The sequence below is a fragment of the Corvus brachyrhynchos genome, unplaced genomic scaffold (genome assembly GCF_000691975.1).
Source record: "Corvus brachyrhynchos isolate BGI_N302 unplaced genomic scaffold, ASM69197v1 scaffold101, whole genome shotgun sequence".
NCBI lineage: Eukaryota > Metazoa > Chordata > Aves > Passeriformes > Corvidae > Corvus > Corvus brachyrhynchos.
The window spans coordinates 15,918,213-15,938,465 of record NW_008237239.1 but is presented as its reverse complement, the minus strand read 5'-3'; the positions used below and the strand labels follow the sequence as shown (position 1 = coordinate 15,938,465).

The 20,253-nt window shown below is 35.7% G+C and overlaps 1 protein-coding gene across 2 annotated transcripts in view; it reads left to right on the top strand.

Annotated features, from left to right (window-relative positions):
- Positions 1-20,253, top strand: part of GPATCH2 (G-patch domain containing 2) — a 120,963-nt gene that overhangs the window by 13,540 nt on the left and 87,170 nt on the right. For both annotated transcript variants that reach the window (XM_008630338.2, XM_017730041.1), the window contains exons 3-5: positions 1,899-1,960; positions 9,796-9,978; positions 11,051-11,130. In XM_008630338.2, the coding sequence (XP_008628560.1) occupies positions 1,899-1,960; positions 9,796-9,978; positions 11,051-11,130 (325 nt within the window). The remainder of the gene's footprint in view (positions 1-1,898; positions 1,961-9,795; positions 9,979-11,050; positions 11,131-20,253) is intronic.

The window sequence follows — 20,253 nt, the reverse complement described above, 5'->3', positions numbered from 1 at the left end:
AATATCAGGGTTGAAAATGTTTCCTGACTTTATTTTAAAACATGCAATTAAACAATAAATGGACAAGGAGAATCTATTAAGAAGGGATGCTTTTTCCTTTGAAATTGATGATGTAAAATTGTGCACAATGAACTCTGAGGGCAGTAAAGCCATCTATGTTATAATTAAAGTGAGGATGGGATGCTTGCTAAAAGGGAATTACTGGGACTTGCAACATTAGAAAGTTCAAGTCTTGGTCTCCCTCATGAACGATTGTTCCATTCTCATTTCATGCACGTCACTTTTCTGCTGCTTAGGGCAACTGTGCAAGTGCCTAAGTCTGTTCTGCTTATATTATGTATAAGAGATAGTGTAAGTGTTGCTTATGGATCAAGAATTTGGATAAGCCTAAGATACAGCGACAACTTCATCTTCAAACACAGAGCTGTGTCTATATATACATATATCTATATGTTTTAAAAAACCCTATCGCTGCTTTGTGTCCCCTGCTTACTATATTGTGTTTCAAATCCTGTTGGGATGCCTCCCAAAGGAAGATACTAAAAACATATATGTGCTTATAATTAAATAGGAATTAGGCAAGTTTTATATAATTCATATATTCATATCAATAATTCATATATTCATATATTTAAAAACCCAGGACTTACTTTTGTGAGAAATTAGAATTTAAAAGGAAATCATTTTCTTAAGTATACTAGTTGTTTGGTAGAAAATAAAAATAATTTATTATTAAAAAATAAAAATAATTTAAACCAGTTGATTTGAAGTATAGGGGAGCATGCAAATTGTAATATGAATAAGTGTACAAAGGTTATCAGACCTAAAGTTCTTGTGAGTGGCTCGTATGGCACATCAAGAGTAGCTGTAGTGTTTATAAAATGTACTTGAATTTGTGTGCTGGACTGAAGTGTTTGAGGGTTTTTTTCAAATTGTTCTACATCTCAGAGTAAGTAAAATGTGATAAAATTTTTTGTGAGAATATTACGTCCTTAACACAGCAACTCTGTTGATAAAAAGTGAAATAAAGGGTTTACAGAAAAGTCCTTTCATGTGAAAGTCAACAAACTGTGATCTGTGTTATTAAAAGACCAGTCTGATATATTATTTAGGGACATGTGGATTATTGTATGTAACAATGTGCATACAGCAAAGAGCTAAATACCTATTCATGTCTTTGAATTTAGAGATGTGGGTGCATGTTGTATATACACATTCTGATTTTAAGGCCACAAAGGCCTTTAAGGCCACTGCAAGTCATAGAAAAGTAAACTGTACCTTGCTTTTTTGTTGTTGTTGTTGATATTATGATCAGGAATCATACTTTTTTTCTTCAGGGTGACCTTTATTTTGATTTAATTGGCTACCTTTGTTATAAACTTTTTTTTGTTCTCCCCGAGTAGTGTGTCAGGAAACCTTAAGCAGTGTCTTTTCCTGAATATTTGCAAATGATGTTCAGAAAGGTAGTTCGATTTTCAGACTCTTATATTTCATGTGCTGAAGGAAGGCTTAGGCTGCTTTTGATTGAGACTTTTCCTATTTTATTGAGCAGTGGTGTTCCAGGATCAAGCTGAATTGCACAGCATAAGAACAGAGCAGTGAGCATTTGATGGAAGCTGATAATAAAATGCATCAATTGTGTCAGCACCTCGTTGCAGTCACATCTGGCTTACTGTCAGGGTACCATTAGATTCCCATGGTTTTATGTGCCAAAAATAATACGCTTTGTAGTTAATGGAACTGGGATATTTGCAGTTTGATTAAAAAAAATCATCCTATTTTCTCTCCGATCTCTGTTGGGCTTAAGTTCAATCTGAGCACAGCCTTGTCTCCTTAAAATTTTACGACTGAAAGATCAATTGTTCTTTTGATCTGTTTCTTTCTTTCTCTTATTACAGTGAATCCAGCAGTCTGAGCAGCAGTGATGCTGGTTTGTTTACCAATGATGAGGGAAGACAAGGTATTGAAACAATCTTTCCCTTCTCTACCCCTCAAACCACATCAGTTGAAATTCTGTAAGCGTTACAAGTTATTTCATAGGTTAATTACTGCATTTCAGTTGCTATTACTGTTTTAATGAGTGGAAGTATAGCTTGCCTCCTATTTTTTTTTTTTTAATGTTATCAGAGGGTGTCTTGAATGCATGACTTAGTCAAAAGCTGTATTGAGAAGCAGCCTCTGTAATATGATAAAGTTACTTAAAACTTGAGCATCCCCTAAAAATCATCTATATTAAGTTTTAATTCCTCAGTTCCTCCAATTTTCTGACAGGAATCTGATTGTAGTACTGGTTCTTATGCTATTCTTGAGGTGGCTTTTTTCCTTCTTTTCCTCCAAATTAATAGGGCAGGATTTTATAGTTCTTTTTCATTCAGTAGTTTGTTTGAAAAGTAATTTCAAACAAACTATTTTTTCTGCAGTCTAAGACTGGGATTAGAGCTGTTTAACATGTCCTCTCTGAAAAAATTTCTCTAATCTGAAATGCAGTGAAGATTGAAACTTTTCCTTTAGTATGCATAGTATTCTCACATGGTTTTATGTGATAAAACTATTGAGGATGGAAGTAAAAGATTGGTGTTTTTATCAGCTTTAGTCTTTATTGCAACACATTTACCTATATTATGCTATGATGGAGTAGGAACTCACTGTCTTTGACAGGATACAAAAATGAGACAAAAATAGTCTCTCAAGTATTTAAGACTTGCTTTTCTGTTGGAAATTTCAAGTTAATGGTACTTAAAGTATTTTCTTAGACAGTTTGGCAATGGCAGCTTGAGTGAGTGCAATAAAACAAATCCTGACCCATTCCACAAACCTAGGTTAAAGGAATGTTTGAGTTTTTTTCTTTTCTTTAATATCTAATTCTGTGTTTTCTAGGGGGAGGTTGTCTTCAGTAGGGAGAGCATTTTTCGTACTTAAAACAGAAGTGTTACCTTACTTGTTCAATGGTAACTTGTGCTACACAAACTGTACCTCCCCAGTCTGAGTATCTTGTTTACAGTTGTACTAACTCATGTTTTTTTAAGAGTTTAGGTTCTCTTTGACAGTTTAGATTGATCTTTTTAGTTCAGTGCATCAATGCATGAAGTCTTTAAGTTGGGACAAAAAGATTGGGTTTTACTTCCCTATTGGAATTTCTCTTTTGACATGGAATTTTTAATGCATTTGTCCTCTATATTTATATGTAAGATGACCTATCACACTTCCTAATTGCATATGTTTTCCCAGTACTCTTCTGGTAATATTTCTATCAATATTTCTGTCCTTAAATCCTGAACTGTATCATTTAAATCTTTGAATAATATGACTGAAAACATCTCAGTTGCTTTCTGGTTTTCTTATATATTTTGTGTGAAGAGAAAACAGGACAGATCAGTGACCAACTGCATTTTTTCACCGGTGTGGTGTTACCTTTTTTAGTCTTGGTTCTTTACTGTAACGTTGTAGTTCTTATTTTCGTCTGTTTGATTTTTGAATCTTGTTTCAGTTTGCAATTTTCAAGCAGAAAGCATTAGACCTGAAATAGTATTCTGAAACATAAATAAAAAGAACGACAATAATTAAACCTGAAAAGGATATTGGCATGACAAAACATTATTTTTTCAATCTCTCCTTTGAACTAATAGTTTTGTGGGTATGATCAGAAACCATTAGCTTTGATCTGGAGCTCAGACACTTTTAAATCTGCATTATAGCTTTGGTTTTGTGAGACTTTTCCATGAAAGTACTATCAGAGATCCTACTTCCAAACCAAAATTCTTGATTTTCTAATAATGCTTATTCCCCCCGATAGTAAATACTAGTAATTTGTACTCTCCTTAAGTAAGGTGAGGTTATTTTATCTCTGAGTTAATTTGTAGCTGAACTGAAACACATACAAAATTGACAAGAATGACGGAAGGAAAAAGTCAATCTGATAAAAGCAAAGGAACTGGGTGAGATAAAGCTGGAAGAGAACAGGATGAAAATGGTTGGTTTTGTTTTTTAGTTATAAAGCTAGGCTCTAATTCCTGTCCCACCAGTGTTCCTTCTCCAGGATATATATATGTATCTATATCTATATATATGTTCAGAACAGTGTCTTGACCTCATTTGTAGTTCAAATTTTCTGCACTTCTGACTTCAGGTTTCTGCTAAGTGAAGTGGTGAACCAGAGATTGAGTAATGCTGCCTGGTGAAATACTCAGTTTAAATGATGTGCCTGCCATCACTTAGAAGTTTGGGTAGCTGAGGACAAGAGGTTTCTGTTCTTCTGCTCAACATTTGTTCTGTATGTGTTTCTGCGATTAAGAACCACATCTCATTTATTGCAGACAAATAGTCTTTATAATACTTTAATTAGTTCCCAAAGCATAGTCATCCTATGGGACTGACATTCTAGACAGGGAAGTGACTAAAGCAGCAGTTTCTTGGAGCATTTGGCCAGTCAATTAAATAGTTGAGTATTTAGTTATGAACTTTGGAGTGCCTGACCCTGTGACCTTTAATATTTTCCAAGTTTTTTTCAGAAAGGATATGGAAATAAATTCAGTTACAGTACATACTCTCCTGTGGACAGACTCTCAGACGAGGTTCAAGTTTTATAATTCGATTCCAGAAAGCCAGGTGTAGCTTTAATTAGGGTAGGGCTAGATACATTTTAATTCTTATCAATTGCTATGGTAAGAGAAAATTGTTGAGACTTGAAAATCCTCTGTTCAACTTCTAATATATGTTGTGCCATCTAACATTTTTTAAAACTTCTGTACTCTTTTCCTTTCTCTGTTCCAGTCTTGCAGCTTTTTCTTTTTGTTTGATTTCTTTGGTTCCCATGAAGTCCTCATCTGAGCTCTGCCTCATTTGCCCTCCTTTCCAAGTTATCCAAATGCTTACGTTAGGTCATGTGAGAGGGCACCAGCAGGTCTCTTGTTGTGATGTGTCCCAGCTGTGGTAATTCCTTCTGGCAGAAGTAATTTGGGTTCAGCGTTGGCAGGCCCAATGGGGTAAATGTTTTTATTCTGTGAAACATGGCATACTCCAAAGAATTAGTCGGCAAAGGCTTAAAGATCGTGGAAAATGTTTAGTGAAGGTATTCTCAGGGTAGAAGGTAGCTGCTGAATTATTAACAAACCTCAAGTGACTTTTTATGGGTTGTATTTTCTTCAGAGGTTTTCAAATTGGGCATTTTAGGGGTAAGATTTAATAGTTAGGAAGAAAACCAAAATACTGTGATTCTATCAAGCACTTGAGTGTGGAGGTAGGAGAGTCTGTCAACAAAGTAATTGAAAGACCTGACCAGCAGCTGAAGCTTATCTATGAGAAATCCTTATTACTTCCCTTTTTCTTCCTCTTTTTTCCTTTTGTTCCCAGTAGTATTTTCATGGCTGCTTTTCAATTATTAAAAACTTTAATGATAAACAGTATTATGCCTGGTGTAGAAAAATTTTACAAAAAGAATTTTGAACCAGAATGTCTAGTTTTGCATTGCAGCATAAAATGCAACTCTGTGATAGGCCTAACTAATAGGATCTCCTGCAGTTTCAAGGCACTTCACAGGTCTCCTTTACAAAGGCACTTCACAAGTTAAGCTTTCAACATGATATTAACAAAACTATTGTTATTCAGCCACTAGTGGGTGATATCCTGTTTGGGGGGAAGAAATAGTTAAATTGCAAGTATGTTCTTTAATGACCTTTATAGCTTCGGTATAGCAAATAAAAAACGTACTCTGCATTCCTGGTTCATCTACACTTACTCGTACACTTGGGGAAATTCAGAGTTGACTTAAGACCTCTTAAATCATGGCATGCAGCACTTGAAATGTCCTTTAAGATCTACACAAGTAGGAAGGAATATTATGTTAATAAAGTGTTAAACAGTTAAAATTGGAGAAGGTCAGGGAATGTCAGAGTTCCACTGTGGATGTGGCTACGCGTTTAAAGATAGTTGTTCATTATTTTACGATTAAACATTTATTCGTTACTGTGTCCTTTATGAAAATGACCCAGTACTGATTCAGTGTAAGAATTCTGGTGAGGAACTAATTTGGACCTTGTACAGCATGTCAGTAGCTGCAGGTGACAGGGTGTGTTTGTCCATACAGAAGAGAAATGGAGTGTGCAATGCAAAGTGAAATCACACCAGGTCTGAACCGTTGTGGCAAATAGGTTTATAGTCTTTGTTAGTGGAAAAGAAATAACATGAAGTTGTTGCATATGACCTGAGTAGTTGAAATCCTAAATATTTATATTGTATATCTTTTATATATATATTTTTTTTAAAGGCAGCTCCGTAGAGCACAAAGAGCAAGATGCTGTATTCCTCTGTGAATGGGCAACTTCAGCTTCTGCTTTCCTGAAACTCCCTGCATGTGTTACAGTGAATATCCCAATATCTTCAAATGATTATTACAGCTGTTAGCAGTTTGGGGTTTTTTTACCTAGAAAGAGGTACACTGGTCCTGGAAATGAGCCTAAAATTCCAGGGTATTCACAGGCCCTGTACTCTTGCTCTCCATGTGCAGTGCATTATCCACCAGGATAACGGAGCAGCACAGGATCATGTGGTGTTTGTAGGACATTGACACCAAACTTTTCACAGTAACCTCTCAAAGTATGTTGTGGTTGCTATAGGCAAGCACATGTAGTGGCTGCTGTTGAGCCTGGTCTGGCCATTTTGTAATAAAACAGGAAGAGGTTTTCTATCTCTTTGTGTGCAGTGGAAAGTTTGTTGTACAACTGCACTGCTTTAGCTTAAGTAAGATTCAGGTGAAGCTTTTCTGAACATGAAACTGGTGGTGATGCAGAAGGTGTCTGTGTCCACAGAGAAACCACCAGAAGCTCACATAAATAATTTTCTAAACTACTTAAAGAAGAAGTCAAGGAATTTACCATGGAGCAGTAGTTACATAAATATGTAGACATAATAATATAGAGTGAAATTTAGACAAACAGCAATTGGAGGGAGGGGATAGCCTAAAAATTACTACATAAATTAAGCCAGAAACTGGCCTGAAAATTTTAGGTTTGAAGTTGATATTCCTGAGCCTTAAATTGGCTCTGTTGTACTGATCAGTGCAGTTATAATTCAATGTAAATTACTTTCAAGTAATTCCTTGAAACATTAGCCTTACACAAACAAGTTTGCTGCATTTCAAAAATGTGTTTAGGAGGATGCATGGGCTCTATTTTTGGAGATCTTGAGGTTTTTCTACCTTTCCTGTACCTTGGAAAAATGTCATAATTTGCTGTAGTCCTGTGCTGAATCAGCATCCTAGAGGAAAGGACAGTGTAGTGAATCTTTGGAAGTCAAAAATGTTGCTTTGAGCTTTTAGTATTCTTAAGATCATATTTGCTATGAATACTGTGCTGCCTTTTGAGAGCTGCAAATTAAGTAGGATAAAATCCAAGTGCTTGGTTACCAAACTCTTGAGTGGGGAGGCCTCTGTGTTTAATGCCTATATGTATGAGGTAGGGAATTAGTTAAATGCAGTGGTCTTCCCTGACTCTGAAAATGGCATCCCTTCAGGGTGGAGAAACTGGTAAGCAAGATGCCTGTGAGCACTCTCACCTGGATAAGAATAGTAGTAAAAGGCTTATGCTTGCCTCAAGGTTATAATAGGATTTAAAATATTCAGAGGATTCGGAGTTGATTAATTTCACAGACAACCTAAAAACCAAGTATATCTGGATTCTGCTGTCTTGTGGAAAAAGACTAAGAGGTTCAGATCTGAGGTCTGCCTTTGGCTGTAAGCAACATAAGTGCTTAGGAAAGTGTGTAATAGCATAAAAATTAAGGTATCTTAACAGAAAATTGCTTAACGTACTAATATTCCTGTTACACAAAAAGGAAAAGTAATTTTATATTTTTTCTCCCAAAGAACTGCTATTGGGTACATAGCAAAGATACCAATTTCCTTCCGTAGCTGCTCTTTGCCTTACTGCACATTTCACCACCCCAGTTTTAAATTGTAGCTTTCTTCCAAGACTGCACTGCCTGCCTCTTACAGCTTCTGTCCCTGAACTCATCATGGAACCCCATTTCACAATTCTGTGGTTACCTCCATGGATGATTTATGTGTAAGAAGACTACTTTTGAGCTCCTGATAGTATTTCTTGTTAGTGAAGGTGTCTGGAGCTCTCATGACAAAATATAAAGACAAAGTTTAACAACGATAAAAGTTCAGAAAGTGTTTCCAAACATAAAAGTTTGGAAAATCAAAACAAAGGATTTCAACCTTAATTCTGAACCATGGACCAATCTAATTAAAAGGTGTGATTCTCCTTCCACCACCATCACCAGTGTCCCTATTAAGTATTCTTAGAGTTCCTCCAAAGAGCCCATACCTGGCCGTAACAAAATGAGGACAGAATTAATGGGGAATACCTTTGTGAAATGTCATAGCTATAAATGAGGATTAGAGTGAATAGGGAGAGCAGGCTGAAATGCTTCAGGAATGCAAAGAAATTTAAATCTTATATTGACCTGTGTATCTCTTTTCACCTTTGTTTTCGCCTTCCTCCATCTAAAAGTTCCTGTTCTGTAGCCTCTGCTAATTTTGCTTTTAGTAGTGGTCATTAAAGGTGTAAGGATCCCATTTCACCTGCAAGTGACCAGTGAAGGGCTTTAATTATTCTATATTGTCTTGAAATACTTGTCCTGATTGAATGTTTACAGACGTTTTCACTTGTGCTTGATCTCAAATATTCTTTACATTGCAACAATTTATTTGGAGAAAGTGTGTTGGATTTTATTTTTCACGAAATTTTTGCTTTGGTTTTCATCGTTTGTGTTTCCCCACTATGAGTGACAATGAAATTTTCCACAAATGCTTTTTTATTCTGGAAATCTGTGTCTCACAAATCTTGCATTCATATCTTGCTTAGTTTATTTCCAAATAAAAATTGAAATGTCAAACAAATAATTTATGTGCAGAAATAATGAGGCGTGGTTTGGATGGTTTGAAGTAGAATAAAATGTATAGCACATACCTAATCTAATTTTTGGGTGGAGGAAAGGAAATTTCCCATGTCTTTCAAAGATACTTGCTGTTCTTCTGAAACTAGATGGTGTGTATGAAAGAACGTTTTAAAAGAAACATAAAAATTAATTTTTAGTTGCCAGTGTGTTTATGAGCTAATTTTAAGATCAGATTTTCAATCTTGTCTTATTTCTTAATTTAAATCCAAGTATTTAAATTCTACATAGATAAATATTGTCAGTAAAAATGACCAACTTTGTGTTATAATGCAGTATAATTCTCAATCATGTGATACTGTCAGTTTTCATTTAAAATCAACTTTTTCAAAACTTATTTCTAAATGAACTTAATCAGTTTAACTTCATTTAGTCACATCTGTTCATGATTGTTTTTCCCCTTTTACTAGCCATACAAATCATGAAATTAAGCTAATTATATACCATTATCAGCTGCAAAGAACCAGTTTCAGTTTTATACCTTTTAATTCCCTGCAGGAGATTAAAGCTTGTTTTTTTTTTTAATATGTAAAGTGCAGTAACTTAAATGGATTTCCCCACAGTTATTGCCAAAAGGATTAACTAGTTTATTATTGTTTTCACTATTGTAAATTGGTTTTAAAACATTACATTTTATGGTGTTTCATTGATGGCAATGCTTGTCATGCTATTGAGAAACATTTTCCAAATAAAACTGCTATATAGCAGTAATTGTTATACAGCAATAAAACAAAAGATATAATAATCCTGTCAGAGTATTTATTGATAGTAACATCTGATTTTTATCTTCTCTGCTCCTCCCTCTTTTTTGGGGGATTTGTGGACACTGCCCTCACACAGGTGATGATGAGCAGAGTGATTGGTTTCATGAAAATGAATCAGGTGGAGCATGTGGAATTACGGGGGTCATTCCATGGTGGGAACAAGAAGACTCCACAGAACTGGAGAGAGAATTGCCTGACCCAGTCTTTGAAAGTATCTTAACTGGTACTTTCCCTCTTATGTCCCGCTCAGGGAGGAGAGGTAAGTAGCAATCAAGCAAACGCAAGCTGTAGAATCACTTGGTGCAGTGGAAAGATATCTATGGATTATATGAAATATGTAGAATATGGACAAGATCTTGGAGTTTGAATTGTTTAATTTTTAATATATCATTAGAGAGAAATAACTCAAAATCAACTATTAGAAAAGTCAAAAGGTGGAAAACAGTTCATTTTGGTAGCCTCCTCTTTTATTTGTTGTCTCGATGTTTGCATTGAGAATTTTTCAACATTAATTAAAATGAAATTTGATATTCCATTTTGTTCCTGGCTTCTGCTGTAATTTGTGGAATTCTATAGAAGTTCATTAATTCAAAGTCTGGAAAGACTAGTGTGACCATCTGCTTTGCTTTATGGTCAGGCCATGTTGTTTGTATAGAAGACGAAAGGGTTTGTTTAGAGCACAGATTGAGATTGTAACTTAGAAAATACTCTTTCTCTTTATTTCTAAAATACTTTCAACCACTGTGCATCCAGTGTAACCAATAGTAAGTTCTACCAGTGTTGGGATTGGATTCACAGCTAGAAACCCACTCTTGTCCAAAGATTGAAGTTGTCAGACCTCTGCTTGCTGCCAAGAGTTTTGTTGTACCTTCCTCTGCCACAAGGATCTCCTTTCACATTCAACTACAGATCTTCTCTGTGAGCAGTTAAACTGAATGTATTGAATCCTTTTGTGAGGCTTTTTCTCCAGATGCTTGGAATTGCTTTGGAGGACTTGGTCTCTGCAGATGGGCCAGATTTAACGTTTCCTAGTGATGAAGGGATGCAAAAATCATTTTCCTGTTGCAGTTCAGTGTGTTCTGCTTATGCAGCCAGCTCTGCATAGATCCAGGATGGCAGTAAGAATAGCTGCAGAAATGTTAATTTTCATGACAACTTACTCTTTCTCTCGCTTTTCCCATTCTGTGCTCTGTGTTTCCACCAGTACAATGTTTGCCAATAAGATGGTTTTGTTTTACAGAGTTCATATTGATAGATTGATATGTAATGGTGATTTTTTTTGGTTCTGTGGTAGACAAAATATTCTTGAATCAATTTTTGCTTTTTTGTAGGTTTCCAGAGTAGATGTAGTCATCTTCATGGAATGCCAGCAAGAAGCATAAAAAAGGCTTCAGGAAACCAGAATGCACTGGTAGGTGTTCTCATTTTTGTAAGCTCATGTGCACTGTTCTAAGAGGTTTTTAAAAAAACATATTCCTCTCATACTTGTTCTCTGATGTTGTAGATGGGTAATGGAACTGTAAGACTCGGTGCCACTGAGTGTGGCACTGCCTGAGTGTGTGTTTGCTCTTTTTAAATACTTTGACACATTCCTCTGCAAAAGAGTCATACTGTTTCTCAGTACTTGTTTTGAACTAAGCGAAGGAAAAGGTTTCCAGTGCAGGTGTGTGCATATAAGTTACCATTTTCAGTACCTATTTTATGTAGATATGAAAACATGTTTTACTTTTATGATGGACATCAACCAATTTTTTTTCTGATAATAAAAAATTCCAGGATGCATTGTGGTACAATTCAGGTCATTTTTCATCCCAAAAATTTGCTTTGAAAAATATATCCTGTTCTCTTTTGTTTGGTTTACATCTGTGTGGTCAGGCGAAAAGGGTATATACAAAAAAAATTAAAGCAGGTTATCCATGCACCTGCCATAGACATGATGCATTTCTTTGGACTCAGCCTGTTCTAAGGCTGGAACTACAAATGGGATGTTTGGGGTTTTTTAGTACCTACAGCCCTAGGAGCAATGTTGATAATTGAGGAAAAATTTTCACCTGTCTTTGCATTTCTATGCAATATAATACTTGGATTTTCCCACAACTTCTGTCTAAAATAAGTTTCTAATAAATTTTTTTGGAATTTTTCTTTGGAGAAGGGCATGATGAGAAGAGAAATTTTACTTTTTAAATTTAAATGCTAAAATGTATTAATTATAGCCCAGTCTATTCCTTTCTTACAAGAAAAATGTTTGGAAGAGGAAGAGAATGTGGGAGATATCAGGTGTAATAAACATAGCCCAGGACAATAAATACTGCAACATGGATATTCTTTATTATTAACTGTTAATGAGAATATTAAATGTTTTCAAATTTAAGTTGCCTAAACAACGTAAGTTGCTTCTGAGAAATGTAAGGGTTATTATATGTGGAGAGAATAGAAAGGAACTGCTAGAAATTTAACTCATTTTGAAGAGGCATGGGTTTTGTAATTGAAGCTCCTGTCCAATAATTGCCATTTGGAGCTGAATAAGATGCTTTAAAACCTTGGCCTGTGATCTCTGCTGTTAGTGGTCGTGAATTAGATGAATGCTGTCTAGTTCTTGGTTTCCTATCTACCTATTTTTATTTTTGGTTCAGTGCTTGCTTGAGCATATCTGGGATTTGTAGCCCATTTTCTAGGCTTATTGCAATTTCACCCTGGTATTTTATAGGAGCTATTATAACTGATAGGTTAGCTTCATGGTACTGATGATACATGGCTTAACTACCCTAAAACCTGCCTTTTCCTCTAAATTGTAAAAAGGTGATTAAATTTCAATTGATGAAGATATACTGTGAATGCATATATATAATAAAAAATCCTAATGTTTATTTTCTGCTACGCTTTCTGGATTGTCCTTAGGAGCCCATTTTGTCTTCCACTCATGATATCCCATATATAATGATGGTATTGTAGTTCCCTTTATAACAAAAATCCAGGCCAGTCTACTAAAGACTGATAATTCAGTTACCTCCAGTTATTAAATATATCATTTGCATGATGTTGTGGAAGTAGGTTGGCATGTGAATCTAGCTTCTGAGTCACTATGTCTAGGCAGGAGGGATGTGCTATTAGCTCTGCAGATGCAGTTTTCTGACCTCCTTAATGACTTTATGTTTGTGGGCACATCTGCTGCATCAGTCTTTGCAAACATGGCTATATAAACCAGAGCTCATGTGCTTCCTTTTGCCAGTGATTGCTTCCTAAAGAAAATCATCTTCAGATACTTCAATCCAATGACAAAAAAAAGTCATTTAATACCTGTGACATCTGATAACACAGAACAAGAAGTAATTACTGCTATTAGATGGTAACAGTGAAGAAGAGCAAGAATGCTTTTAGAAAGATTAATATCCTGAGGAAAGAACACTGCAGACTCAACTTATTGAACAGAATTGTGGTGTGAATTAATTCTTTTTTAACAGTGAGGAGTCTGATGTCTGTATCACTGTTTTTACACAGTCCTGAAAGGGAGACAAAGTTAAAAAGAAAACAAAAGGGGATACACTACCTAAAAGACACACATTGTATCTTGTGTTCAGTCTAAGGATGTGTAATTTGTATCTAGGGAATGTGAGGATACAGTTGGTCTTTTGCATACAATCAACAGTGGCTGAGTTGAATTGGTTGAATTCTGAAGTCATATATGACCTGATCAAGTAGTCCCAAGCCTCACAGTGCTTTATGTTAGGCATGGGCAAAAATCCTACCGTGTAGAAATAGTGTTCTATGAATGAAACACTGATTTCTTAGACGGAATGCTTTTTTCTTCCAGTCTTTATGTGTGTTTATATACTTGGCACTTATGTAGTGACCTGTAGTTTATATAGATGTCACTTTTCTAGTACTATATCTGTGTTTTTTCTAGCAAATTGCATGTGAAGCTTTGGTATTTCATAGAATAAAATCTGAAATCTAACATTTTAGATGTGTTGGAACTTTAAAGGTTCTTTTCTGTGATGTAGAATAGTAAATTACCTCTTTACCTAGAATGATTAAGGTTGTCATTTTTTTCTCAGATGGATTCCTGGGGAGAGCATAAAACCCTTTTTAAAGAAAATAAGAGTTAATTATAGTTAGTGAAAACATAACATGACTATTTTCTCATTTTCTTCAAAATGTTTTGCCCAACTTAGTATTCAACTGAAAATTCTGACTTTTGTTCACAACTCCTCCATACAAATAAGTGAAGGTTTTTTAAAATGTGTGCTGCTGTTTTAGCTATTCCTTGTGTGATTCTAGGTACTGTTTCTTCCCTGAGACAGGGAGAGCTATTGCAGGGTTTTGTTTGAGAGCTCTTGTGTGTTGTCTCTTCCTGCCTCTGTTCCCTGTCTGGGCTGGAAGCTGGTAAGGGATTTCACTGAGCTGAAGTGCAAAAAACATGACCAATAAAAAAGATGCTTTCTTTTGACTCTGCCAATTTTTCCATCCATCACTTCGTGTCATGGGGTTTGGTTTCATTATATTAAATTTTTTTTTTCCCTCTGAGTTTTTTTTTTTTTTTTTTTTTTTTTTTTTTTTGCACAGCTGTACTACTGAGCTTGACTATACACAGTTGTATTTATTCAAAATGTGCTTAAAGGATGAAAGCTGCATTTCCAGGGCCCATTATCTGAAGGTGCCTGAGTATTTCTGTCAAATCCTGTGACTTTTTTTCAAAAGTTCAAAGATAGAAGAGCTTTTCTGAAAAATTTGTTTACAGATTAACAGTCTATTGACATGAGGAGAAAAGATACATTGAGCACTCGGCTTTTTTAAATGGCTTTCAAAGTGTAAAATCAAATCAAACATTTCTGCTTCTGTTGACATGAGGAGAAAAGATACATTGAGCACTCGTGCTTTTTTAAATGGCTTTCAAAGTGTAAAATGAAATCAAACATTTCTGCTTCTAAGTTCTTTCTAACTGAAGGAACAGCCAGCTGTTTTCAGGAGCTTTTTTCTTGTCAAAATAGTTCAGAAATAAAGTGAAATATTATTGGTTAAAATCCATGCTATGGATCCAAGGAATATTTCCTTAAAGAATAATTTAGGCATTGTTTTTACAATATTGGTTAGAAGCCTCTTTGTGGATGATCTGCAACTTTTGGAACAGCGCTGTTTCTCAAGTTACAGTGTATTTGGTGGTGTGGAGAATTGGTTTACATTGGGTTGATGCCTTTTCCTGGTCTTAAAATCAAGAGTCATACACGGTTAGAAGGGGACAAGGGATTTTACCTTGGTATTTATTTTAAGGATCCTTAGGTGCACAGGTCCAGGTCATATGCATGGAGATGCACCCTGCCGCGTATATCTCTCTGTGTCTCTGTCTCTCTGTCCCTCCCCCCAACATTGGGTATAACATTATAGGTTTTACTAATTAGCATATCTATCAAAGATTCCCCAGTGAGAGGCTCAAGTGAGCCCCTGTCCCCAAGGAACCTTCCCCTGGGTGGTTCTATCTTGGTTTACAGAATGTGTTCTGGAGAGGACCTTGGGGTCTGGGGCACACTGATCCCCAGCTACGAAGCTTCTGAAATGTTTAGTCTCTCAGCTTGACAAACAAGTCCAAGAATGTAGGCAAAAAGCACTAAGAATACAGAAGTTATAAAAAGGTATAACAGGGGTATAAAAGAAAAGGCAAAAATCTTCATGGCATCAGGGTGAGTGGTATAAAGTCAGATAAAACAATTCAGTATCAGCGAGGTGCATGAAAAAATTTATCTGTGGAGTATTAATTATTTTCTTCAGTTAATGATTTTCTGTCATTTGGAGTGATAGTCTCTGTATCAAATTCTGTGGAAATGTGATGGTATTAGATTATAACAAAACTGAACTCTTGTTGGATTTCACACTTTGGTTCATTCAAGATGAGGAATATTAGGCCTCTGTCTGAGGGTGATGTTTTGAAACCTTATGCTGCTAAAACTGCATAAGAATTTACCTCTAAGCGAGTAGGAGAGTAGGGTTTTTTTGGTATTGTAATGCTTTTATTATGATTTCCTGTCATCAAAAATACTCTCAGCTACTGAAAGCATTTCTCAATATGCTTTTCCTTTTTTTTGTTTGTAATTACCTTAAATGGATATCTACTTATGCAAAATGTAATGAATGTTGTGCTCTTTTAATCCTCTTTTTAACTCAGTACCTTAGTTTTACAATGCAGAGGGATAAAACTTCCTTAATGAATGGGTGATTTCCTGCACTTAGTGCTTCCTGCGGATAGATTTTTCAGCATTTCTCAATATGCTTTTCCTTTTTTTTGTTTGTAATTACCTTAAATGGATATCTACTTATGCAAAATGTAATGAATGTTGTGCTCTTTTAATCCTCTTTTTAACTCAGTACCTTAGTTTTACAATGCAGAGGGATAAAACTTCCTTAATGAATGGGTGGTTTCCTGCACTTAGTGCTTCCTGCAGATAGATTTTTTTCAGGCAGAAAAATTTGGTTGTTAGGAGAGGAGATGCTGCTGTGATGTCAGTGTAAGCCCCACCTTTGATTCTTCCAGTGTTCAGTAACTATTAGCAAAACTGCTGCAGTTTTCCTGAGGAATGAGTTAAGTGGCACACTTCTAGACTTCAAAACTTAGTCACATTGAAATAGCTTTATTTTATGAGAAAACAATAGTTTCACATGTAGCAGAAGGTGCCTCGTCTTATGGCAGGGGGGTTGGATTAGATGATCTTTTAGAGCCCTTCCAACCCAAGCCTATGAATAAAAGGGAAAAAAGCTTCAGTGAAATATCAAAATACCATTATAAACAACGTGGGTTTTGAAATAAAATGTAAATTTTGTGGTTGTTGTTGTTTTGTGGATGTTGTGATGTTCGTAATTTCATGTGTCTATACATTTTTGGAGGCACTACTCACTGTTCTTACACCTTATAATCCTCACGGTGTATTCAGCATAGCAAGAGCTGCTTTTTTTCCACAAATTAATTTTCCAGTGCATTTTTGCTAAAGCTTTCACTTACACCGATGCCAGCTTAATATAACTTCCATCTGCCATGGAAGCACCTGATGGAGGACTAAAGCTGCTTTAGCGACTTTCATAATAGTTTAGCATACTTACTCATCAAAAGGATCCTAATTATACCTGTTGCATTTTTCATGGTAGGTCAGTTCTCAGAGGGGTTCTCATCTCTAGTAACACCAACAGCAGTATCCATACATAAGGCACTGTTGGTTTGTATTTTGTTTGTTCAAGGCCGAGCACTGCAATTAGTAGATCAGGTTTGTCAGTGTTGATGTCATTGTTATGAAGGGTTTTGATTTCTCCCTATCACTTATGAGATTTATGGTTAAATGAAGTCTGCCTTACAAATTGCTTCGACTGACAGTGATTTTTTGTCACCTGAAACTGTCTAATGAAAATCTTAGATTATCTTGGTGTCATCAAATCAGTGAAGAGGCACAAGTAGTACCACAGCATTTCTGTCTCATTTGAACCTTCAGTTCATTAGCCAGAAAAGTTACTGGTGAAGGTGAGCCACATGTGTTTTTTATTCTTTCTTCTGTACCACTTACCTTGCAGATTAAAGTGTAGAGTCTAGAATTGTGTCCTGCTCTGATTCTTACAAAATCTAAGACTATCAAGAAAAAAAATAATTTAAATACATCAGGCAATTAATAGCTTGTGGAGATACCTTCATTTTGTTGGTAAAGTACAGTTGTTATCTTTTAGGTGTAACCACTAAAAGAGATACTCTGTGTCACAAAGCTCACAATGGTTTTTCTCGGTGTAGTTGACCTGTGGTGACAAAGCATACCCTTAAACTATCAAAGATTAACTTCTGCTTAGCTGAAATGAATGTGGTGACTTAGTCTCTTCTTGGACTCTCAAGTAGTGTCAAAACCAGCATCCCACTTCAGCAAAATAGTTGCCCTCCAGCATTAGTCTCAGAAATGCCAAATGTGCTGCTTAGTTTTTTAAATGCGTTCTGTGGTTTATTCATGGTGACAAGTGCTGTGAACTGTTAGGCTAAGCAGTATTTCTTGTAATTCACCTCAACCCAACCGCTCAAATGATTGTCATCTACAATTTCACTTAAGTTTATTTTAAAGGAGGACAAACAGCATTGTGATACCCCTTTCATTCTTCAGTTAGTGTCTGTCTTGAAAACACATTTAATACAGTTTTACAGCAGTCTTTACAGATAATAATGATTTTAAAAACCTCTGACCTCAAAATACGAAGCAATATGATTATTCCTCTTGTTTTCTGCAGCTTTAAAAAAAATCCCACTTTCTAGTGTGTGACTGCGTGAAATGTTTCTTCTGTAGACATTTGTAATTTGCTTATTTTGACTTGGTGCCTATGGGTTCTTTGATGTTTTATGTTTTAGTGCAATTCTAAGGGGGAAAAAAAGCCTTTAAATGTAATTGTACTTAATATCTTTTCTGCAAGAATTTCACTCAGTTGTATCTCTTTTAGAAACTTCTTAATGCCTCAGGAGCAGCATTTTGAAGAATTGATTGTAGAACAGCATCTTGTATCCAGAGTCAAGTTAGGAGTTGGATTTCCTTGTATTGAGCTTGCTGGGGAAATTGATCATTTAATGCTGAGAACAGACAGGAAAAACAAATGTAATAGGCAAGGAACACTTGCACAGACACTATGGTTTACCTGATGAGCAACATCTCATTTATGCTGTAATAACATCATAAGCATCAAGTAAATCATGAAAATCGTGACAATGATTTCAGCTAACACGTTGTTTAACATTTTTTAACAAAAAGCAAGTTCAAGATCAACTACAGCTCCTAAACACTTGGAAATTTCTTGCTAATTCAACCCATAGTAACTTATTCACATGAATAGGTTTTTCCATCAGGGCTGCTGGTAGGTGGAACAACTTGAAAATAGTCCCATCTCTTTTTTCAGTTGCCTTTCATATGGTGGTCATCTGTAATGAATACAGCCACTTTAGATGTCTAGAGATAAGCAGAGTATTTCTATTAGATATCTAGATTAAGCCTATTAAGTGACCTTCTAGATTTGTTTCAAGATAAGCAGTTTATATTCAGGTGCACACATTTGTTTTGTTCACTAGTTCTGTTCTAAAATTAGTTTATGTAATACATATTCAAAAAATCTTGTGTGAAGTGATCAATAGCATTAGCATCTTTCTAATCATTACTATAAGGCAATGATGGGGAATTAGAATATTTTAATCTTGTTTGGTTTATAACAAACACAAAAATGGTGGGGGGAAAGGTTATGTGTTCAGTTTGAGTTCATATGGCTTGTACCCAGAGTAAGAGGTACTGTAAAAATAGTGAATTAAATTGGATCTGTAGTATTCTCTCCAGAAATTCTTCATGGAAATGCATGTATCAAATTACTTCAAAATACAGGACAGAAAATAAAGTAGGAAACATACATGATGTATTGTGTTGAAGTTGAGTCGATCAAGAAAATTACTCTGCTTCTTTTCTGATGTGAGAGATTATATAGGAAAGGAGAGATCGTCCTCTGCCATTCTCTTTGATTGCACTGACTTCAGTCATTGAGATGTAAAGAGAGTGTTCTATAATGTGTTAAATACAACCAGAAGGGAGTGGAGCAAACCACAGTTGTTGCACCTACCTTGCTTCTGACTCAACTGGAAAAGTGGCATGCTTGCTACTGTTCGGTTTTTTGAAATAAGAAAATCAGATGTGCATATTGAGAGTGTAGTTTTGAGAAGGCAAAAATTACTCAAAACTTCTCAGGGACTGCCTCTTTGGATAGTTACCACATGGTATTTATAGCAAGTAGGCACATAACTGAATGCAGAACCTTTTCTTTACAGAAATGTAGGCTTTGTTTAATGTTTCTGCGACACGTTCAATTTGAAGATCTGTTGGAAGTGAACACTTTATAAAACACGTTTATCCAGCATCAGAGACAGCAATGCTAACTTTAAATAAAATGCTGGTAAGCAATCCTAGAATGGAAAGGTCATTCCTCGAAGATAATCAGTACTTTAATAAAGCTGTGAGTTGTGAGGTGAGTCACAAAAGAAAAACTCAAAGCTCCTCAGTTTTAGTGGATCTTGATCTTGTGTCGGGAAAACCCTACATAAAGCTTTGGTTTGATGTTTTCAAAAGCAGAATAATTATTGTTTTGTGTGTACTTAAACCATTTGTCCAGTTACGGTTTTACATACAGTATCTGGGAATAAAGAGGACAAGAAGAAAAGGTTCATTAACATCAGCACTTGCAGCTGGAGTGGTTCAGGAGCGTATTAGCCCTTGCCTGTTAATTACTGTCCCTTCAGCTGCAACATAGCAGGTGCTTTTTAAGCTTCTTTTTGAAGTGAAGTGCCTGTAACTGATCAAGTGAACCCTTCCAGTCCAACAGTCTTGATAACAGCTCAAAATCTGTTCCACTCAGCCCCTTGCAATTAGACTCAGCAGACTCTTTTACTTGCTCCTGATCTGATTTTTGCTGTGGATAGTTTTTCCTTTTCTCACTGCTAACTTTGGATAGTCCCTCGTTTGCAGGTGGTTTTAAACACCTGCATCCACAAGTAGGA